At 42.5% G+C, this 22,691-nt stretch overlaps 1 protein-coding gene across 1 annotated transcript in view; it reads right to left on the bottom strand.

Moving 5' to 3' along the window:
- Positions 1-22,691, bottom strand: part of SLC25A13 (solute carrier family 25 member 13) — a 109,443-nt gene that overhangs the window by 56,541 nt on the left and 30,211 nt on the right. The window contains exons 4-9 of the mRNA XM_073677316.1: positions 17,620-17,735; positions 9,995-10,134; positions 8,623-8,769; positions 7,738-7,876; positions 4,530-4,623; positions 4,279-4,363 (exon numbers count right to left, since the gene is read on the bottom strand). Coding sequence (XP_073533417.1) covers positions 4,279-4,363; positions 4,530-4,623; positions 7,738-7,876; positions 8,623-8,769; positions 9,995-10,134; positions 17,620-17,735 — 721 coding nt within the window. The remainder of the gene's footprint in view (positions 1-4,278; positions 4,364-4,529; positions 4,624-7,737; positions 7,877-8,622; positions 8,770-9,994; positions 10,135-17,619; positions 17,736-22,691) is intronic.

The raw sequence follows: 22,691 nt of genomic DNA on the forward strand, positions 1-22,691 counted from the left end.
ATCCCTTTAAATGTCTCATCCAATAGTGGCTTTGAAGACTTGACCTTGAGGCATTACCACGTACTAGTTTACCAGGTGAAATGTCCAGTAATCCGGCATGCACTAATCTCTTAATCACGATTTTTGCAGTAGAACCAAAAAAAAAAAGTATATATTTGTTTGTTCTTTGGCAGATTAGTTGCTAGTTTATCAACTTTCTGGATAATGTACATATCAAGCTGCGGTGAGAAATTTCAGTGACAAAAAATAAAAATATAGTGGTGTAAAAGTAAAAAAAAAAAAAGTATAAAAAAAAAATACATGATATAAAATTAAATCAATATAAAAAATATAAATTAACATACATTTTTTATATTGATTTTAATTCTTTATATTAATGGTTCTACTTTTTAGGTTTATATTGATTACTTTATATTAATTTAATTTTTTTATATTTTTATTTTTTATCATTGACTAACTTTTTATATTGAAAATCTCGCATATATACATATACAGTACAGACCAAAAGTTTGGACACACCTCATTTAAAGATTTTTCGGTATTTTCTTGAGTATGAAAATTGTACATTCACACTGAAGGCATCAAAACTATGAATTAACACATGTGGAATTATATACTTAACAAAAAAGTGTGAAACAACTGAAAATATGTCTTATATTCTAGGTTCTTCAAAGTAGCCACCTTTTGCTTTGATGACTGCTTTGCACACTCTTGGCATTCTCTTGATGAACTTCAAGAGGTAGTCACCGGAAATGGTTTTCACTTCACAGGTGTGCCCTGTCAGGTTTAATAAGTGGGATTTCTTGCCGTATAAATGGCGTTGGGACCATCAGTTGTGTTGTGCAGAAGTCAGGTGGATACACAGCTGATAGTCCTACTGACTAGACTTAAAATTTGTATTATGGCAAGAAAAAAGCAGCTAAGTAAAGAAAAACGAGTGGCCATCATTACTTTAAGAAATGAAGGTCAGTCAGTCCGAAAAATTGGGAAAACTTTGAAAGTGTCCCCAAGTGCAGTTGCAAAAACCATCAAGCGCTACAAAGAAACTGGCTCATATGAGGACCGCCCCAGGAAGGGAAGACCAAGAGTCACCTCTGCTTCTGAGGATAAGTTTATCCGAGTCACCAGCCTCAGAAATCGCAGGTTAACAGCAGCTCAGATTAGAGACCAGGTCAATGCCACACAGAGTTCTAGCAGCAGACACATCTCTACAACAACTGTTAAGAGGAGACTTTGTGCAGCAGGCCTTCATGGTAAAATAGCTGCTAGGAAACCACTGCTAAGGACAGGCAACAAGCAGAAGAGACTTGTTTGGGCTAAAGAACACAAGGAATGGACATTAGACCAGTGGAAATCTGTGCTTTGGTCTGAGGAGTCCAAATTTGAGATTTTTGGTTCCAACCACCGTGTCTTTGTGCGACGCAGAAAAGGTGAACGGATGGACTCTACATGCCTGGTTCCCACCGTGAAGCATGGAGGAGGAGGTGTGATGGTGTGGGAGTGCTTTGCTGGTGACACTGTTGGGGATTTATTCAAAATTGAAGGCATACTGAACCAGCATGGCTACCACAGCATCTTGCAGCGGCATGCTATTCCATCCGGTTTGCATTTAGTTGGACCATCATTTATTTTTCAACAGGACAATGACCCCAAACACACCTCCAGGCTGTGTAAGGGCTATTTGACCAAGCGGGAGAGTGATGGGGTGCTACGCCAGATGACCTGGCCTCCACAGTCACCAGAGCTGAACACCCAGTCGAGATGGTTTGGGGTGAGCTGGACCGCAGAGTGAAGGCAAAAGGGCGAACAAGTGCTAAGCATCTCTGGGAACTCTTTCAAGATTGTTGGAAGACCATTTCCGGTGATTACCTCTTGAAGCTCAAGAGAATGTCAAGAGTGTGCAAAGCCGTCATCAAAGCAAAAGGTGGCTACTTTGAAGAACCTAGAATATAAGACATATTTTCAGTTGCTTCACACTTTTTTGTTAAGTATATAATTCCACATGTGTAAATTCATAGTTTTGATGCCTTCAGTGTGAATGTACAATTTTCATAGTCATGAAAATACAGAAAAATCTTTAAATGAGGTGTGTCGAAACTTTTGGTTTGTACTAAATATATATATAAATATATATATATATATATATATATATATATATATATATATATATATATATATATATATATATATATATATATATATATATATATATATATATATATATATATACACATGCGCACACACATGTATTTATCTATATGCAGATATACAAATTTCAATATAAAAAAAATCTATAATCTAAAAATCAATAAAAAATAAAAATCATAATATACAGAAATATAAAAATAAAATATACAATAAAAATGTAAAACTAAAATAAAAATGTATATGAAATACTACAAAAAAAATAAAAATGAAACAAAATTCTTAAATATAAAAAAAAAAAAACAACCAGTAAAAATAAAGTTACGTTATAAGTTATGTTGCATCCTAGTATTCTGCAAAGAAACATTTCCTGACAATAAAACACCATCTTCTATAATTTTCTTCAAATAAACCAATCAGGCAAAAAAAAAAAAAAGATGCTCTTCCTAGCTGCTATATGCGCCACTTATGAAAATGTTAAAAATACGGCCTGTGTCCCTTTAATGGGTATAATTAAAGTGATGTATGTATAATTGCCGTGCTTTCAAATGAAAAGACGTGGCCCTTGAAGATAATTGCGTGCAGTGAGAAATGGCTTCCTAGGGAGCAAAGAGCCTTAAACACGGGCACGGAGGGGCTATAGAACAGACTAATGACATGAATGAAACATGTTCTGAAGCCTCAGCAAGGACAGAGTTAAAAGCAGCCAGGAGAGATCAAAAGCGGCTCGAAATATAGAAATGGGGGACGGCGACCGAAAACTTAGATGTAAAAAGCAGGTTTGGAGTCTTTCAGTAATTTTCCCCGTCCCCCCACCTTTCCCAGGTTGGGTCCTTTGGACCACTCTGTAGATGACCAACGTAAAAAAAAAAGGGGCCACAGCCTTTGAAATGCTGAATTACTGCAGCCGGCTTCTATGTGGAGATCTATAGGGAGCCGTGTACAATTCCCAGGGCATGAGGGAGGCCAACCCGGCACCCCGGCCAGGACGAGAGCCCGGCACCCAGGAGGGGCAAATTTAAGAACAATAGTAAGGAGATATGTCTTTTGCATTTCTCATATTTGAAGCACAGCCATTATTGCTGCAGAACACCAAGTCCCAGCGACCGAAAAGTCAAGTGCACCCTTGCAAGATCCCTTTGCGCCTAGAGACGGCGAGCGAGATGTCTGTTTACTGCATCATTAACATTAATGTAACATCAAAGAAATCTTTCTCCAATGGTTGTGCATGATAATAAAATTCTCCTGAAAACAGCGCCACACCAGTCTCACTGGTTAAGTGTGGTATTGCAGATCCATCCACTGAATTTTAACTGTTGCCGTTTTTTTTTTTTCTCTCTCTTCTTCCAGGAACCATAATTTTTTTTTTTTCGTAGACATTAGCCATATGATGAATTTTCATACCAACTGGGGAACAAAATCTCAAAGGGATCGAATGGTAAAGAAACACAAAAAAGGTTCGGCCTTTCTTTTTTGGGTTATTTTTTACAGTTTTCATACTGCGATGAAAATTCTTCAGTTCAGTGCGACAAGCTTAAAATACTATATCTATCTATATATAAATATTAGTCACAAAAAATGCCATTTTTTGTAGCTAATATTAATAAAAGTTAACAAAATATAATCCTTTTACTCCAAATCCCTTTAAAAGGGTCAGTCCAGGACTTTAACATTGAAAGCCTAATGTTAGGACAGGTAATTAATGTCTGATTGGCTGGGGTGATACACCCAGCACCCCCGCACATCAGCCATTGCTGGTGTCGGCCAGAACTGCTCAGTTGTGGAGCTGCACAACTCCAGCAACAGAATAGTGGCCGTAGACGGGTACTGCACATCCGCCCAGCATTCAAATAAATAGGGGGTGGATGTGTCATACCCGGCTGCGGCCACTATTCCTTTGACTGAGCTGTGCAGCTCCGCAACTGAGCAGTTACAGCTCTGATTCCTGCTGCTTGGACAGCGCAAATCTAGTTACAGCTTCCCGTTACTAGTAGCAGCAATGCCTGGCACTGCAACGTCTCCAACATCAGTCAGGCAGTACCACATGCAGTCCATGGAGTGGCGCTGTGCGCTTCCCATTATAAAAAGGTATATGCTAAAGCAAGTAAGGAGACAGAGACCCTGAAGCGTTACCTGTCTCTGAGCTTCCGCCAGGTTGTAAGGCAAGGCGCCCTCTTCTAAAGGAGCGATCCGTTCAATATCCGCCATCGTCATACGTCTGGTAAGAAAAACCCGCGACACTGATTACTGAGCCGCGGATACAATACACAGTATATAATACAAATATGAGAGATTATAAATGTATATTTGGTAAAAGAAAAGCCACTAATTAAGGTTATTGTTTTCCCTCGGCTTATAAACCAATGCGGCAGCGTTTTACTTACCCCCGCGACTCGTATAAATCTGCTAACTGGAACAATATGTCAACTTCCATGGGCGTAACTTGTCCAAATCTCTGAGCGGCCAACACAAACTCCTCTGAGAGACAATAGAGAAAACAATAAATGATGGACTCTTCAATAAAAAATGAAAAACGAAGGAAAAAAAAAAAAGGTATTCAATGTGGAATCATACAGTAAATATCCACTGCAAAAACCCACCAGATTCCAGGTCATAAGAGACAAAGTCACATAAAATTCATTAACTTTGTAAATACATTTATCCTGTACTTATCCATAGTTACATACAGAGCTGCACTCACTATTCTGCTGGTGCAGTCACTGTACATACATTACATTACTGATCCTGAGTTACATCCTGTATTATACTCCAGAGCTGCACTCACTATTCTGCTGGTGCAGTCACTGCATACATACATTACATTACTGATCCTGTACTGATCCTGAGTTACATCCTGTATTATACTCCAGAGCTGCACTCACTATTCTGCTGGTGCAGTCACTATGTACATACATTACATTACTGATCCTGAGTTACATCCTGTATTATACTCCAGAGCTGCACTCACTATTCTGCTGGTGCAGTCACTGTGTACATACATTACATTACTGATCCTGAGTTACATCCTGTATTATACGCCAGAGATGCACTCACTATTCTGCTGGTGCAGTCACTGTGTACATACATTACATTACTGATCCTGAGTTACCTCCTGTATTATACCCCAGAGCTGCACTCACTATTCTGCTGGTGCAGTCATTGTGTACATACATTACATTACTGATCCTGTACTGATCCTGAGTTACATCCTGTATTATACTCCAGAGCTGCACTCACTATTCTGCTGGTGCAGTCACTGCGTACATACATTACATTACTGATCCTGAGTTACATCCTGTATTATAAGCCAGAGCTGCACTCACTATTCTGCTGGTGCAGTCACTGTGTACATACATTACATTACTGATCCTGTAATGATCCTGAGTTATATCCTGTATTATACTCCAGAGCTGCACTCACTATTCTGCTGGTGCAGTCACTGTGTACATACATTACATTACTGATCCTGTACTGATCCTGAGTTACCTCCTGTATTATACTCCAGAGCTGCACTCACTATTCTGCTGGAGCAGTCATTGTGTACATACATTACTGATCCTGTACTGATCCTGAGTTACATCCTGTATTATACTCCAGAGCTGCACTCACTATTCTGCTGGAGCAGTCACTGTGTACATACATTACATTACTGATCCTGTACTGATCCTGAGTTACATCCTGTATTATACTCCAGAGCTACACTCACTATTCTGCTGGTGCAGTCACTGTGTACATACATTACTGATCCTGAGTTACATCCTGTATTATACCCCAGAGCTGCACTCACTATTCTGCTGGTGCAGTCACTGTGTACATACATTACATTACTGATCCTGAGTTACATCCTGTATTATACTCCAGAGCTGCACTCACTATTCTGCTGGTGCAGTCACTGTGTACATACATTACATTACTGATCCTGAGTTACATCCTGTATTATACTCCAGTGCTGCACTCACTATTCTGCTGGTGCAGTCACTGTGTACATACATTTCCCATAGAACATTGCCGAGCTCCAAATCAACAGATAATTAAAAAGCAGAAGAGACAATAAAGAATAGTATTTGTCAGATATCAGTTACATTGCAAGCTGGAAACAACATGTGGGAAAAATCTTACAAGGATTTTTAGAATTTTTTTTAATAGAAAATATGTCTTAAATCTATATCAGGGATGTCAAATTCAAACACACTAGAGGGCCAAAATGAGAAACTTGGACGAAGTCGCGGACCAAACAGTATACTGTACAATGGGCCCCCCAGAGTCCTCCATACTGTACAATGGGCCCCACAGAGTCCTCCATACTGTACAATGGGCCCCACAGAGTCCTCCATACTGTACAATGGGCCCCACAGAGTCCTCCATACTGTACAATGGGCCCCACAGAGTCCTCCATACTGTACAATGGGCCCCACAGAGTCCTCCATACTGTACAATGGGCCCCACAGAGTCCTCCATACTGTACAATGGGCCCCACAGAGTCCTCCATACTGTACAATGGGTCCAAATAGGGGTGGTGGTTCTGGTGTCGAGGGCCAAATAAAAACCACCCGGCGGGCCAGATTTGGCCCACAGGCCATAGTTTGACATGTATGATCTAGAGATTCAAAAAGTAAGTACATCCCCATCCAAGTGTCTGATGCACAGTTGCACTTTGGGTCACTGGCTGTGCAGGGAACCACAACTAGCCCCAATCAAGTGCGTCCAGTCCTTACATTGGGGGCCATCAGGGGACAGCGATCCAGGAAAAAGCAGAGCCGGATTCTCCTCTTTTCTCAGTCTCTTATCCCATGCTCCTGTTATTTTTCAGTAAGACGTTCCTAATCGGCATTTTGCCAGCACTATAGGTACAGGAAAATTCACGTGTCTAATTTCCCATCATTCAATGTCCCTGCCATTGGTTTACCTTTCCTGAAAGTCAGCCTCTTTTATATTTCTATGCAGTTTAAGAAGCAAGAGTGCAAGGCCAGAGACCCATGCCCCCCCAACCCCACTGTCCTGACACAGGGGTCCAATACCCATGCCCCCCCCCCCATCCCAACTGTCCTGACACAGGGGTCCAATACCCATGCCCCCCCCCCCCCCACCCCAACTGTCCTGACACAGGGGTCAAAGACCCATGGCCCCCGCCTCCCCCTTCCCCACCTCCACTGTCCTGGCAGAAGGGTCCAAAACCCATGCCCTGCCCCCCACTGTCCCGGAAGAGGGGTCCAAGACCCATGCCCTGCCCCTCACCCACACTGTCCTGGCAGAGTGTTCCAAGACCCACGCATCCCCCACCCGACTGTCCTGGCACAGGGGTCCAAGACCAAAGCTCCCACCAACCCCACTGTCCTGGCAGAGGATCCAAGACCCATGCCCCCCCACCCCTCCACCTCCACTGTCCTGGCAGAGGGGTCCATGACCCACGCATCCCCCACTATCCTTACACAAGAAGCCAAAATACCTGGTGGCTGACACTTTGGAATGATATTTTTTTGGGGGAAAGACAGAATAATTTGTACATTTTCAGATCTATATTTATTACATTGTCAGAAAGTACAGTGTTCATTTAATTATAACACTCCGCCGTCTCGCGAGCCGTGGACTGACCTTTGGTGACCTCCACATCTTTCCTATTGCCGGCCAAGGTGCTGTAGATCTTCCTAATAAGCTCCATGTTGTTCAGCAAGGAATTAAAGCCATTGAAGTAGGAGAAGCTGACCTGATGAGATATGGTACCTCCAGCAGCCTGCAACGAGACCCGGGAACAAGCCGAAAGAAATGCTCAGCCGAGAAACACAAGCCAAAGATTTATGTGGACAACAATGTGAGCCGTCACAGAAAATGCTTCTCGCCTGCTAATAAACCCCATGAAAGCGCGAGCCGAGGACCTAAACAAATACACATGGCGGCGGCTTACACCGGCTCGGCCCACCGCTCATTTACAAGGCTGAAGTTTCAATATTGCCGGGGTCAGAAATGTTTTACAAGTCTATTTATTCCAGATAATGAATGTGGAAACATCACAATATAATGTGCCCTGAAGGAAGCGATAAAACAAGCCGGCGCTCACGATCTCCGCCAAGTATGTCAGACGCAAGGGGCAAGATTTAAAAAAAAAAAAAAAAAATAGATTTAGAAATTAAATTATGTAGTTTATTATAGTGTACTTCATTAGCCGTTATTACTGAATACAAGGATGACTTGAGTTTGCCAGGTGATGTCACAGATCATCTCCTCCTCCTGTACAATGACTGATAACTCCTCTATATACATTATATACTAGGATCCACCAATCACGCTCAAACAAATCCCTCATTCTGACCATCATTGTGGTCTCCACCGATCTAGTAGTTCACTCTTATCCAATAAATAGGTGTTAACTTGATTTCCCCTTTACGGAAAATATTGGTGGGATCTCTGGTTTATAGACCCACCGTCTAAATTTATATCGTCCGTTAACGAAGTATAAAAAATAAATAATTCTTTACTTACCGCCACCAAGCATTGCTCCACGAACGGTGTCAGGACATGCGGACGGATGGTCACCATGATATCCCTGAAGTCCATGGCGTTGATTGTCCCGGTGTGGTCGGTGTCGCGCTGTACAAACGCTTGTCTCGCATGCTCCAACTGGATTTCCTTTGATTTAAGAACATGACAACGGTATGTATGGTCCTGTATATTGGTCTTTATTATGTGATCGGTGGAGATCCGACACCTGGGACAAGCGCCAATCGGCTGATAGCGGATCCCACGGCAGCCGGAAGCAAGTCATCTATGACGAGTCTTAGGAGAGAGGGCTGGAGGTTTATGGATCGGCCAAGGAGGCCTGCAGATTTATAGACGTGCTCGGCGCTCCGGCTTTCATGTGGCCGCACATCTTTGAGGAAATCGGATCCGGGATGTTACAGAGTCCTGACCGCAGAGCGGTGTAAGACGGAAATGTCAGTGCGGCTGGTGCAGAGCGCCAGCTCCTTCGCTCGCGGTGGCAGTCAAGCTTTCCAGCTGATGGAACAGTGCACGGAAGGAGAACATAAAGTTACATTCGGGTCCCATCTGGTCCCGGTTAAGGGGAGGGGGTGACATTAAAAGAAAGTGAAGTTAAGGAAGGGGTCCCGGGCTGCCGGAGGTCTAGACATGGTAACGAGAGCATAACTCATGCACAGAGCTGCAGATTCCCGGCCCGATGCTGGATGTGACACATCGTGAAGAAGCCTGCAGAATCCATTCATCCCTGTACACATTGGATATGAGGAATTTGTGAACCCCCCCCTCCCCTCCAAACTAGAATCATGCTCCCTAGCATGCACAATAAATTTTAATTTTGGCACGAGGGGGAACTGGGGGACTCGAAATTAAGTTGGATATGGAAAAACCCAAGAAAAATGGCCATTTGGTGGAGACCCCCCAACAGACTGACCTCGTAGTATCCTAGCAATCCTTCCAAGATCTTATTTAGCAATTTTTATGCCCATTCATGGGGGCTTGGACTCTCCCAATTCTTACCTGTCGTTACCCTGGTGGATCCAGGGACGGCCGCTCTCCATGGTCAGTGCCAGCACCAGAAGTGATGACATCACCCCTCACCTGTTACAGGAGCACTGCGACCTGTGATTGACTGCAGCGGTCAGGTGAGAAACAGAAAAGCATGCAACGATGCATTATTTACATCACCTGACGACTGCAGCCAATCTGTGACATAACTTCTGGTGCCGGTATTAACCCCAGAGCGATCTGCATTGGATCAATGTGGGTGATGGCGCTTAAATATGAAAGAATTATATTTTCAGAGAATTCAAGATTGTATTTAGCCCAGATAAGTTATTGTGCAGTTTCCACTGTAAATTCGGCATCCAGGACTCACCAGCAAAAACTGCGTGAATTCCGCATAGGGTAAAAGCCTCTTCCGGTCCTTGCCGAAGTGCAGCTGGATGAATTCACAGTTCCAGTTGAACGGTATGCGCTGGTGAATGGTGGTCTGGCCGAAGACATGCTTTACATCCTCTGCAACAAAGTAAACAAGGTAGAAGAATAAAAATCACTGCGATCCTGAATGCCGGAGCTGCAGAGACCATGTAGAAATTGGCCATTGCCTTCTACGTAAGACATGACTATGCTAATAGAGGTTCCGACTCCCCTCAGCACAACAGACTCAAGAAGTGCACAGAGGTGAAGGACGGTCCTATTTTGATCTGCAAAAAAAAAAAAGCATATCCTGCAGCCCCCCGCTTCTCCCCAGTGCTGCAGAGCCGCTGCCTCCCTCAATGTGATCTGTGCTGGAATTGATGAATGTGTGAACAGCACAAGCTTCCAACGCAGCACGGCTATACTGTTTTCACCTTAGCTGGGTATTTGGTACATCAAGATAATCGAATGTTTAGGATACACAATTCTTCTGAACATTGTATGGTCCTGTATATTAGTCAGACATTTTATTTTCTGCCATAGACCATGTGTGTTTTTACAGCTGTCTACAAATATCTCAAGGGCTGTCACATTGTAGAAGGATCTGAGCAGGGGGTTGGACCAGATGACCCAGGAGGTCCCCTCCAACTCTACCATTCTATGATTCTATCATTGCTCTGTTAGCCGGTTTCCAGCAGAGATCAACAGATCTATGCTCTCCACTCTACTCTGCCTTCACTATTTTGGGAATAATCCTTTAAAGTATACATATTTTTAGAAAATAAGTTGTCATGTGTATGTATGTGAGGAATAATTCCTAGCCATTATGTGGCTTGTAGACTGCATTTATCATCAGTTTTCCCCCTTGACGAGCTCTAGTTTTCACTAATTTCTGCGCTAGTTGGTAAAGTTTGGCTGTTATGAAGTCTCCCATACACCGCACACACTGACATGAGGGTTTTCTGCTCTCCTGACTATGTAGCACATGATCAAAAGCAGCATGATCAAAAGCAGCACTACTGAGTAGTGTAGTTCTGAATCCAGCACTGGGGTGAGCCATGCTGAGCAGTGTAGTTCTGGAATCCAGCACTGGGGTGAGCCATGCTGAGCAGTGTAGTTCTGGAATCCAGCACTGGGGTGAGCCATGCTGAGCAGTGTAGTTCTGGAATCCAGCACTGGGGTGAGCCATGCTGAGCAGTGTAGTTCTGGAATCCAGCACTGGGGTGAGCCATGCTGAGCAGTGTAGTTCTGGAATCCAGCACTGGGGTGAGCCATGCTGAGCAGTGTAGTTCTGGAATCCAGCACTGGGGTGAGCCATGCTGAGCAGTGTAGTTCTGAATCCAGCACTGGGGTGAGCCATGCTGAGCAGTGTAATTCTGAATCCAGCACTGGGGTGAGCCATGCTGAGCAGTGTAGTTCTGAATCCAGCACTGGGGTGAGCCATGCTGAGCAGTGTAGTTCTGAATCCAGCACTGGGGTGAGCCATGCTGAGCAGTGTAGTTCTGAATCCAGCACTGGGGTGGGCCATGCTGAGCAGTGTAGTTCTGAATCCAGCACTGGGGTGAGCCATGCTGAGCAGTGTAGTTCTGGAATCCAGCACTGGGGTGAGCCATGCTGAGCAGTGTAGTTCTGGAATCCAGCACTGGGGTGAGCCATGCTGAGCAGTGTAGTTCTGGAATCCAGCACTGGGGTGAGCCATGCTGAGCAGTGTAGTTCTGGAATCCAGCACTGGGGTGAGCCATGCTGAGCAGTGTAGTTCTGAATCCAGCACTGGGGTGAGCCATGCTGAGCAGTGTAGTTCTGAATCCAGCACTGGGGTGGGCCATGCTGAGCAGTGTAGTTCTGAATCCAGCACTGGGGTGAGCCATGCTGAGCAGTGTAGTTCTGGAATCCAGCACTGGGGTGAGCCATGCTGAGCAGTGTAGTTCTGGAATCCAGCACTGGGGTGAGCCATGCTGAGCAGTGTAGTTCTGGAATCCAGCACTGGGGTGAGCCATGCTGAGCAGTGTAGTTCTGAATCCAGCACTGGGGTGAGCCATGCTGAGCAGTGTAGTTCTGAATCCAGCACTGGGGTGAGCCATGCTGAGCAGTGTAGTTCTGAATCCAGCACTGGGGTGGGCCATGCTGAGCAGTGTAGTTCTGAATCCAGCACTGGGGTGAGCCATGCTGAGCAGTGTAGTTCTGGAATCCAGCACTGGGGTGAGCCATGCTGAGCAGTGTAGTTCTGGAATCCAGCACTGGGGTGAGCCATGCTGAGCAGTGTAGTTCTGGAATCCAGCACTGGGGTGAGCCATGCTGAGCAGTGTAGTTCTGGAATCCAGCACTGGGGTGAGCCATGCTGAGCAGTGTAGTTCTGAATCCAGCACTGGGGTGAGCCATGCTGAGCAGTGTAATTCTGAATCCAGCACTGGGGTGAGCCATGCTGAGCAGTGTAGTTCTGAATCCAGCACTGGGGTGAGCCATGCTGAGCAGTGTAGTTCTGAATCCAGCACTGGGGTGAGCCATGCTGAGCAGTGTAGTTCTGAATCCAGCACTGGGGTGGGCCATGCTGAGCAGTGTAGTTCTGAATCCAGCACTGGGGTGAGCCATGCTGAGCAGTGTAGTTCTGGAATCCAGCACTGGGGTGAGCCATGCTGAGCAGTGTAGTTCTGGAATCCAGCACTGGGGTGAGCCATGCTGAGCAGTGTAGTTCTGGAATCCAGCACTGGGGTGAGCCATGCTGAGCAGTGTAGTTCTGGAATCCAGCACTGGGGTGAGCCATGCTGAGCAGTGTAGTTCTGGAATCCAGCACTGGGGTGAGCCATGCTGAGCAGTGTAGTTCTGAATCCAGCACTGGGGTGAGCCATGCTGAGCAGTGTAATTCTGAATCCAGCACTGGGGTGAGCCATGCTGAGCAGTGTAGTTCTGAATCCAGCACTGGGGTGAGCCATGCTGAGCAGTGTAGTTCTGAATCCAGCACTGGGGTGAGCCATGCTGAGCAGTGTAGTTCTGAATCCAGCACTGGGGTGGGCCATGCTGAGCAGTGTAGTTCTGAATCCAGCACTGGGGTGAGCCATGCTGAGCAGTGTAGTTCTGAATCCAGCACTGGGGTGAGCCATGCTGAGCAGTGTAGTTCTGAATCCAGCACTGGGGTGAGATAAACACTTACTTGAAAGCTGCAGTACATTTTGCGTGCCCTCTCTCTTACTCTGCTCCCCTTCCTTAATCCTTTAGACCTCTACAGACCATTTTAATCTTATCCCTCAGTGAACTGGCAATCGCTCTTGCTTTATTCCAAGACTGATTTTTTGCAGATTTGTAGAGTTCAGGAAGAAAGAAACAAAAAAAGGCTCCTAAGTGTAGAAAGGAGCATATTTCTCTGATAAGATATTACAAAGTTCCTTCCTACATTCATTCCCTTGTGCTATTGATTTATGCAAAGTTTCTTGAAACAAAAAGCGATTATTTACTTTCCATTCACTGACTGCAAGTAGAGATCTGGATAACCGTAGGGAACGTATGCACAAAGTATATTAAAAAAAAAAAAAATGGCGTACTGCTTTTCGTGTTTTCGTGGTGCCCTAACCAAAAATCTCCTTTCCCGTTCATTTATACATTTGGAAATGTTCCAATGTTCCGTTTATTGCGTTAGATAAAAGGCAGATACATTCACAGCTCGGATTTTTTATTTTACATTTTTTGTTTTTCTAAAAATCCAATGACAATTAACACATCTTATTTACATGAGCGCTGTACTTAATAAAAAAAAACAAAAACCTTAGCAATTGTGTCTTTTCTTTTTTTTTTATTGAATTTTGTGTGGGAAGATCACTTTTGTATACTGCTAAGGAAATTGCCCCAGTGTTGTTCTATTCAGTGTGACATCTCTCCGCGGCTTGACACTGACTGGAGAGAATTATACACGTACGTGAAGCTGTTCTCAAAGGTTTCCTACACAAAGTTCTTAGCAAAAAGTACAGCCGAACCCATAAAGACAATTACCGATGTCTAAACGCCTTCGCCGAGTCAGATACTTTGTGCCTTAGAAATATAAAAATACATATATTGCTAATGTTCACAAACTGTAAACCTCATGTCAGATGCTTAAAGTGAACAAGACCCCTAGACAATCTCTCTTCGTATTACTGCCAAAATAAGGGTTTCTACTGATCATCAACAAAATGGCCTGAACAGGTGAAGGGGGCGAGTTTTAAAAAACAAAAAACACACTCCTTCCCATATGTGCCGATCAGAGAACAAACTCACAGACTTGTGAGAAGGGTGATAACTTGAAAAAAAGTTCCTGTATCTTTCTGGAGGCTGTACAAGCCCAGAGGCTGTGATGGGTAGGAGGTGATAACATGAAGAAAAGTTCCTGTTTCCTCTTCTTGGGTGGCTTGTGGCTACAAGGTGCCAGAGGTCTGTCATAGGTTGGAATGGGTAGGAGGTAATAAAGAAAAGTCCCTGTTTCCTCATTCCTTGCGTCGCTGGAGCTGCACAGTTAAGTGGGATGTTTTCATCTTTTTTTATTATCTAAAAGGCGGGCAAGTGTCATGTGACACTTCTTAGCCTATTAAAGCGTACCTGTCAGCAGGATTGTGCTCAGTAAACCACATACACTGTCGGGTGGGCGTAGTTACACTGATTAAAAAGATACCTTTGTTGATGAAATCCATCCAGTGGTTCTTTTTTAATCTTTATTTTAATTTCTGAGATAATGATATGCTCGTGCTTCTGGGCGGCCTTTGGGGAGGGGCTGAAACTTGAGCTCTGCTTATGTATTCCACTCTATGGCTTCTGACAGGTCACTGTGCTTAGAAATGCCTCTAGAAATTTACATGTAGCAAAATGGCCCGCGCATGCGCAGCAGCATCTCATGTTTGCCGAGAGGTGCTACTGCGCAAGAGCGGGCAATAGATGCTACTGCGCAGGAGCCAATTTGCTGGAGGAAAAAGAATTTGGCTGCCACAATATGGTGCCGCCGCCCGCGCTTGCGCAGTAGCATCTCTCGGCAAACAAGAGATGCTACTGCGCATGCCATTTTGCTACATGTAAATTTCTAGATTTCTACCACAATTACACAGGCAGTATTTAAAATAGTAGGCAGATCACTGAAGGCACAGTGACCTGTCAGAAGCCATAGAGTGGAATACATAATGAGAGCACCAGTTACAGCCCTTCCCCCAAAGGCCGCCCAGAAGCACGAGCATATCATTATCACAGAAATGAAAATAAAGATTAAAAAAAACACAGGACGGATTTCATCAACAAAGGTATCATTTTAATCAGTGTAATGGTGCTCACCTGACAGTGTATGTGGTTTACTAAGCACAATCCTACTGACAGGTGCGCTTACATTTTATTTTAAAGTTTGGAGAGTTTTAGAAACAAAATAAAAAAAACACAATTAAGAATTTTAAATCATGGAACTTTTTTTTGCAGCAAATGTGTCAGTGAGTATCATTATACACAACCTCTTCATGTGAATAAATTGTTTGCCAAGAAGCCTACTAAAGGCTCCAAAATGGGAGCTGTTTTGGGAGCACGGAGGGGACTCAATGCCATGAACAGTAGAGGGAGGTCATGATGAGGGGACCCCCTCCCCCACATCTATATGACCTTAAAAAGGAGTCGACAGGATTAGAACACCCTTTAAAAAGCTTAAACTTTCCCAGTATTACGAACTATTCATATGATCAGGTTACAGCCTGTCCAGGTTAGAGAATTTAGAAAATCCATAGTCATACACCAGATAAGGAATCCTGAGATAAGAGGTCAGATCCTCATCTCTCAGAGGCAAGAGAGGTAACAGGTGAAAGCCCATTGATATGAATGGATACTGTAATACCTGCCATCACCCATGGTGGCGCTGCAGGGAAGTTAACCAGTTCATTTAACCCCATTCCCAATCAGGTACATTTGAAAAAAAAAAAAAATTCCCCCGCACATGCAGCTTAAAAAAAAGCTGTAAAGTTATTTACTTGTTTGGTCTAATTTTTATGCTATTTTTATACTTAAAATGTTATTTTTTATTGTTCTACCAATATCTGTGAGAAAATAAAGAGAATACGTGCCTCTTATTTTTTATGACCACTGAAATATGAAAAGGGGAGCAAATTAAAATGTAAATTTTTTTTTTCCCCCGACCAGGGCAGGGCTATAGCAACAACGATTTGGATTGGCAGAGGCTCATTTTTTTTTCTGATTATTTATGCATTTCTAGAATTTATCTTTCATACATTGTGCCCCCATAAAGGGTCATAAAAAACCTTTAGGAGACCTAAAAAAAAAAAAAAAAAAAAAAAAAAATCACTTCTTTTTAATCTGATTTCAACTGTAACTGGGGCCAGAATATTAGCCCCAGTTACAGGGGAATTTCAGTCTTATCCATTTGCTGTATAACAGAGCTGATTGGGTCTCCTTGGACCCAGCAGCTGCTGCTACCCAACAGCACCCAGCGATCACAAGACCGCTGGGTCCTAAGGAGGACGCGCCATTAGTGCTTCCCATTGCTGTATATTGAGCGCTTATTAAGCGCTGTGTATACAGAGATCAGGAAAGCAGAGGCTTTAATGAACATCTCTTCCATCTGTATGGGGAGTCGGACAGCCGGCTCCCTGCTTATGCGGTTGCACAAATTCGTACAGCTGCCCTACTATGCAGAGTATAACGCGGACCACCCAGTTATAGTCTGGGGATAGTCACGCTTTATAGCCTTGATGATAAAAAAAAACAAACAAACACAAAAACCCTTAAAAAGCCATGGGCACTTGACAGGTGGAAAAATGATTCTGAGCAGGTTATTTGTTGCCTTTAGCTAATAAGATGACACTAATATTTAGTATGCAATCGATATTCATTTCCAGAACCCCAAATATACAGTTTGCATCCTAATCCAAGTTGCAGATTTTCTTTCACGGGTTTGTCCCTCCCAGTAATATAGGCTGGATGTGAGTTCTATGTGAATCCAGGGTGTAATATGAGGTCTATACAACCTCATATTAGCACAGCTTCTCTTCTGCACATGCTTTCCTCCATATCTACAGACTGTTGTCTCTGACTTCCCCGAGACAGTAGATTATTTCATCCCTCTCCACAGCAGAAAATTGGTAGAAAAGTTTTAATGAAAACTAACTTAGAAAGTTGCTTAACTTTACATTAAGGAAGCAAAATGACCAATAAAAAAAAAAGAAAAATTAATGTGAAAAAGATGTACATAGACTTTTAATATTCCTGGTTTCTTAAAAGTGTGAATTAAGAAAGTTAAAGTTATCAGGAGTTATCGAACCAAACCAACTCCTCTCTATGGCCTATGGATGTCCTAGAGGGGTGGGGGGTTCAGTAATGCAGAACTGCTCTTCAGGAGGGTACCCCTCTTCTGCTTGCCCTGTGGGGGGCTTGTGGTGCCAATCTATGGAAATAATGGTTTTCCAGGAAAGTAAAGTCTCTACATGCAGTCTACTGTATAGCGCTTCCTTTTGTGGCTACATAGACATGGCTTTTTACATCCCACTCCCCATTAGCTCTTCCTCTCCATCCTATCACACTCGTTATATGGGATAATAAATGTAATTAGGCACATGCAAAAAAAAAATAATAATTTACCAAAAGTTACTTCTCCTTTCCCCGTTTTGTCAAAGAGTTGAAAAGCCACCATAAATAAAGCATCGGGAGCACAGAGGACAGACTCGAACGCCACAAACTCCTGGAAGGAGATTAACCTGGAAGAAAGAAGAAAAGGTTAAAAACATGAGAAAGAATAAAAGGAGATTTCAGGACAAAAAAAAAAAAAATTAGTAACAGTGATCAGTTGAAAACCTTCCAAACCTGTAGGCGTATTTCCACATTAATCTACTGGTAAATGTCGTCTCTGAACTTACATTACGTATGCTGCATAGTCCAGAGCTGAACTCGCTATTCTGCTGGTGCAGTCACTATTTACATACAGTCATGGCCAAAAGTGTGGGCACTTTTGAAATTGTACCAGAAAATGAAATATTTCTTCCAGAAAATTACCACAATTACACAAGTTTTGTTATACACATTTATTTAGTTTGTGTGTATTTGAACAAGACAAAAAAAGGCAATTTAGACATAATTTAACACAAAACTGCTGAACAAAATTGTTGGCATCTTTCCAAAATTGTGGGTCAACAACTTTGTTTCAAGTATGTGATGCTAGTTCAAACTCACCCGTGGCAAGTAAAAGGCGGGGGCAATCAGAAAATCACACCTGAAACCAGAGCATGAAGAACCAGAGAGGAGAAGAGTCTGAGGACTTGAGAACCAAAATTGTTGAAAAATATTAACAATCTCAAGGTTACAAGTTCATCTCCAGAGATCTTGATGTTCCTTTGTCCACAGTGCGCAAAATAATCAAGAAGTTTACAACTCGTGGCACTGTATCTAGTCTCCCTGGACGTAGATGGCAGAGAAAAATTGATGAAAGGTTGCAACGCAGGATAGTCTGGATGGTGGATAAGCAAGCTCAATCAAGTTCTAAAGAAATTCAAGCTGTTCTGTAGGCTCAGCTTACATCAGTGTCAGCGCAAACTATAAGTCCACATTTGAATGAAATAAAAAGCTATAGCAGGAGACCCAGGAGGACCCCACTGCTGACAGACATAAAAAAGCTGGACTGAAGTCTGACAAAATGTACGCGAGTAAGCCAAAACCCTTCTGGGAAAGCGTCTTGTGGACAGATTAGACCAAGATAGAGCTTTTTGGTAAAACACATTCTACTGTTTACAAAAAAAAAAAGAATGAGGTCCACAAAGATAGGAACACAGTACCTACAGTAAAATATGGTGGAGGTTCAAAGATGTTTTGGGGGTGTTTTGGTGCCTTGACTGTGTGCAAGGCATCATGAAATCTGAAGATTACCAAAAGTATTTTGGGTGGCAATGTAGTAGCCAGTGTCCGAAAGCTGGGTTTGCATCCTAGGTCATGGGTCTTCCAGCAGGACAATGACTCTAAACATACTTCAAGAAGCCCCCAGAAATGGATGGAAACAAAGTGCTGGAGAGTTCTGAAGTGGCAGCAATGAGTCCGGATCTAAATCCCATTGATCACCTGTGGAGAGATCTTAAAATTGTGGTTGGGAAAAGACGCCTTCACATATGAGAGACCTGGAGCAGTTTGCATAAGAAGAGTCCAAGATTCCAGCTGAGAAGTTTAAGAAGCTTGTTGATGGTTATAGGAAGCGATGGATAGCAGTCATTTATTCCAGAGGGCACAACCAAATATTACGTTTAGGGAGCCAACACTTTTGTCCGGCCCATTGTTGGGGGTTGTGTGTGAAATTATGTCCGATTTGCCTTTTGTTTTCTTTGCGTCATTTTGTGTTGTTCCAATACACACAAAGGAATTAAATGCCGACACTTTCGGCCATGACTGCACATTACTGATCCTGAGTTACATCCTGTATTATACTCCAGAGCTGCACTCACTATTCTGCTGGTGCAGTCACTGTGTACACACATTACATTACTGATCCTGAGTTACATCCTGTATTATACTCCAGAGCTGCACTCACTATTCTGCTGGTGCAGTCACTGTGTACATACATTACATTACTGATCCTGAGTTACATCCTGTATTATACTCCAGAGCTGCACTCACTATTCTGCTGGTGCAGTCACTGTGTACATACATTACATTACTGATCCTGAGTTACATCCTGTATTATACTCCAGAGCTGCATTCATAAAGCTACAAACTTTAGAGAAAATCTCCAATATTCCTAAACTTGCTCTGAGGTTTTGAATCCTATACGTTCATCTGATGTGAGAAACATTAAGTTCTCACTGACAATTTAAAATTTTAATGTTCTGTACATATGTGGGGAGTAAAGACATGTATGGGCTAAGAACGGTCACTTTTTTTGCTCCCAAACTTCAACATGCCCCATCTAGTGCGGTTATGTGCCGCCCCCACCACCCGCAAAGACATCATGTGATAGCCATAGAATTGCTTCAAAGGGAAATATACATTTTTCAGTGACAACCTCCCCGCCCCCAAGGAGCGCTCAATGGAGAGCCGAACAAGATGTGAGCGCTTCCTTTCCCCAAATGTAGAAGTTTTTAATACACCAGAATCAAAAATCTCAAGTCGTTATCCCTTTGTTTTCTAAAAAAAAAAGTTAGTTCACAATTATAAACTTTTACTAAACTATTACAATTCTTAAACTATCTTAGATTTTCTGACTGTAGAAACTTTGCTTTTTAAAATTTAATAAGATTCTTCCCTATAAAACTAATGAAATGACAAATTATATAAAAAAAAAATATATAAAAATATTATACATAGAAAATAGTAATTGGAATAAAATATTCTATTATAAATATGAAAAAATACAAAATAAAAAATAGCAATATTTTGTCATTATTTATAATATAATGATAAAAATATCCGTATAAAATATACACATACAGTATATCAAAAAATAGGAAACAGCACAAAAAATTATGTTTTTGGTGCAAAAAAAGCCCCCCCAGGTACATGCCAGTCCTTTAGAGATCCATGTAAAAATGGAGGCAGCCCATAGAGTAGTCTAAAGTGATAAGTGATAAGGTTTAATAGCCCAATATGACAACGTTTCGGTCCAAAATTGTGGACCTTTCTCAAGCTATGTATGTATATAGATATAAAACAATAATTAATACTAGCCAAATCATATTGGTAGCATCAGGTTAAAGCATCGTTTAGGCATTAACTCCGTACAAGTCAATGCAATGAGAGCTGCATGGCGTGTCTTTTGTTTAAACGCCGCTCACGCACTTGGAGACTTCTCAAAAGGTTAATGGAGAGATTAAAAAAAAAAAAAAAGGAGCACGGATACAAAAAGGAGCAATTTCATTGACTTGAGAACAGCCAAGGATTAGATCCAATGAATAAATGCATCTGAAATTGTCAAAAGAACAAAAGATATGCCTTAAAAAGAAACAAAATATATACACTTATATCTCTCCCCACCCAAAAGGGAGAAAAAAAAAAAGTTTAAAAAATATATATATATTTTCAGTGCATCTTGGTACAATCTGAAAGCTGTAACAAGACCTGGAAGGGGTGCCTGTGATTATCCCCACACACATTGTGCTCCACGGAGGGTACTCCATTATGTGGAGTAAGTTATCAGGCAGATAATGTATTCGGGGCCCATCGGAGGCTGGAACACCTGTTTTTTCCCGCACATGAAAAGAATTCGTTTTAAGTCGTATGTTGAAGTTCATATTTAAATTTTATTTAATGACACCTAATGATGTGCAATCAGAAGGAGGGGCGGGGGCTAGGCTAATCCCGAAAAGAGAGCGCGTTGCCACGGAAACTGCCCTCCGCACCGCCGTCTCTGCCACCGCTCGGGGCTGAGAACCCGGACTGTGTGCTTCGCATCACTTAGGCTTCTTTAGACATAAAGAACTCGGCATGTAATTGACCGAGTAAAATTGATGCTCAGTTACTTCATTGTGTGGGTCATAATTTGAGTAAGTGAATACGTCACCGTTATTAGGGAGTAAATCTGTTGTGATTTACCGCCACGGCAGCAGCAGGCCCGGCGTATCAGAGGCTGAAATACAATAAGACGAAAATAGCTGGTTTAATTAACTTGTAAAAATTGGGTTAATTTCAATGCAGCTGCTGCCGCAGATCCTCCGCACGTCCCCCTGATCGGTGATCGGATTAAAAAAAAAAACCTCACATTTATAGCGGAGATGTTATTTAATAAGGCTCGGCAGACTTTAATTTTTTTATTTTACATTTTCAGAATGTGTGTGTGTATAATATATGTGCAAAGTTTTAGGCATGTGCAGAAAAATGCTGCAAAAGTAAAAATTATTTTAAAATATTTAAAAAAAAAAAAAAGTGTTAAAAAAGAAACTATTAATTAACAAAAAAAATGCAAAGTAAACGAACAAATGAAAATCAAAAGCCAATCAAATATTTGGTGATCGCCCTTTGGCTATTCTTCTGGGTACAAATGTACAAAGTTAGGATTATAGTCAGGTGTCTGAGTAGCCAGTTATACTAAACAGGTGATAATGGCATCATTTTCATATGTAGAGTACAGCTGTGTAAGAGGCTTCAAACAGGTCGTGGAACAGAAACTCTGCTACAAAAGGTGAGGTTGTGGAAGACAGTTTCATATTCACAAGTCACATACACCATGGCAAGACTGAGCACAGCAACAACAGACAAGGTAGTTATACTGCATCAGCAAGGAGTTTACCAGGCCAAGATTTCAAAGCAGACTGGGGTTTCCAAATGAGGCGTTCAAGCGCTTAGAGGCATCATGAAATGGGCTAAGTTGAGGACCATAAAAAGAGTCCGCGGCCAAGGAAACTTAGTGCAGCAGATGAAAGATACGTCGTGCTTACTTATGTTCGAAATCAGTAGATGTCCAGCAGTGCCATCAGCTCAGAACTGGGACCCAGCTACACCCATATACTGTTTGGAGAAGTTGTCTTCAGAGAAGAATTGTGGCCAAAAGAACAGACTTTCTACATAGTTGAGTTGCTTTGCCTTGTATGCAAGCACAAAAACAGAAACCGGGGTGCAGAAAAATGGCTGTAGGTTTTCGGGACTGTTTTGTCAAAATGTGAAATATTTGGCTGTAACAGAAGTCAATTTGATTGCGAAGGGCTGGAGATCTGTGCAATAATGAGGGTCTGCAGGATTAA

Source organism: Phyllobates terribilis, unplaced genomic scaffold, assembly GCF_046119375.1.
Source record: "Phyllobates terribilis strain yellow unplaced genomic scaffold, ASM4611937v1 Scaffold_4__5_contigs__length_816908805, whole genome shotgun sequence".
NCBI lineage: Eukaryota > Metazoa > Chordata > Amphibia > Anura > Dendrobatidae > Phyllobates > Phyllobates terribilis.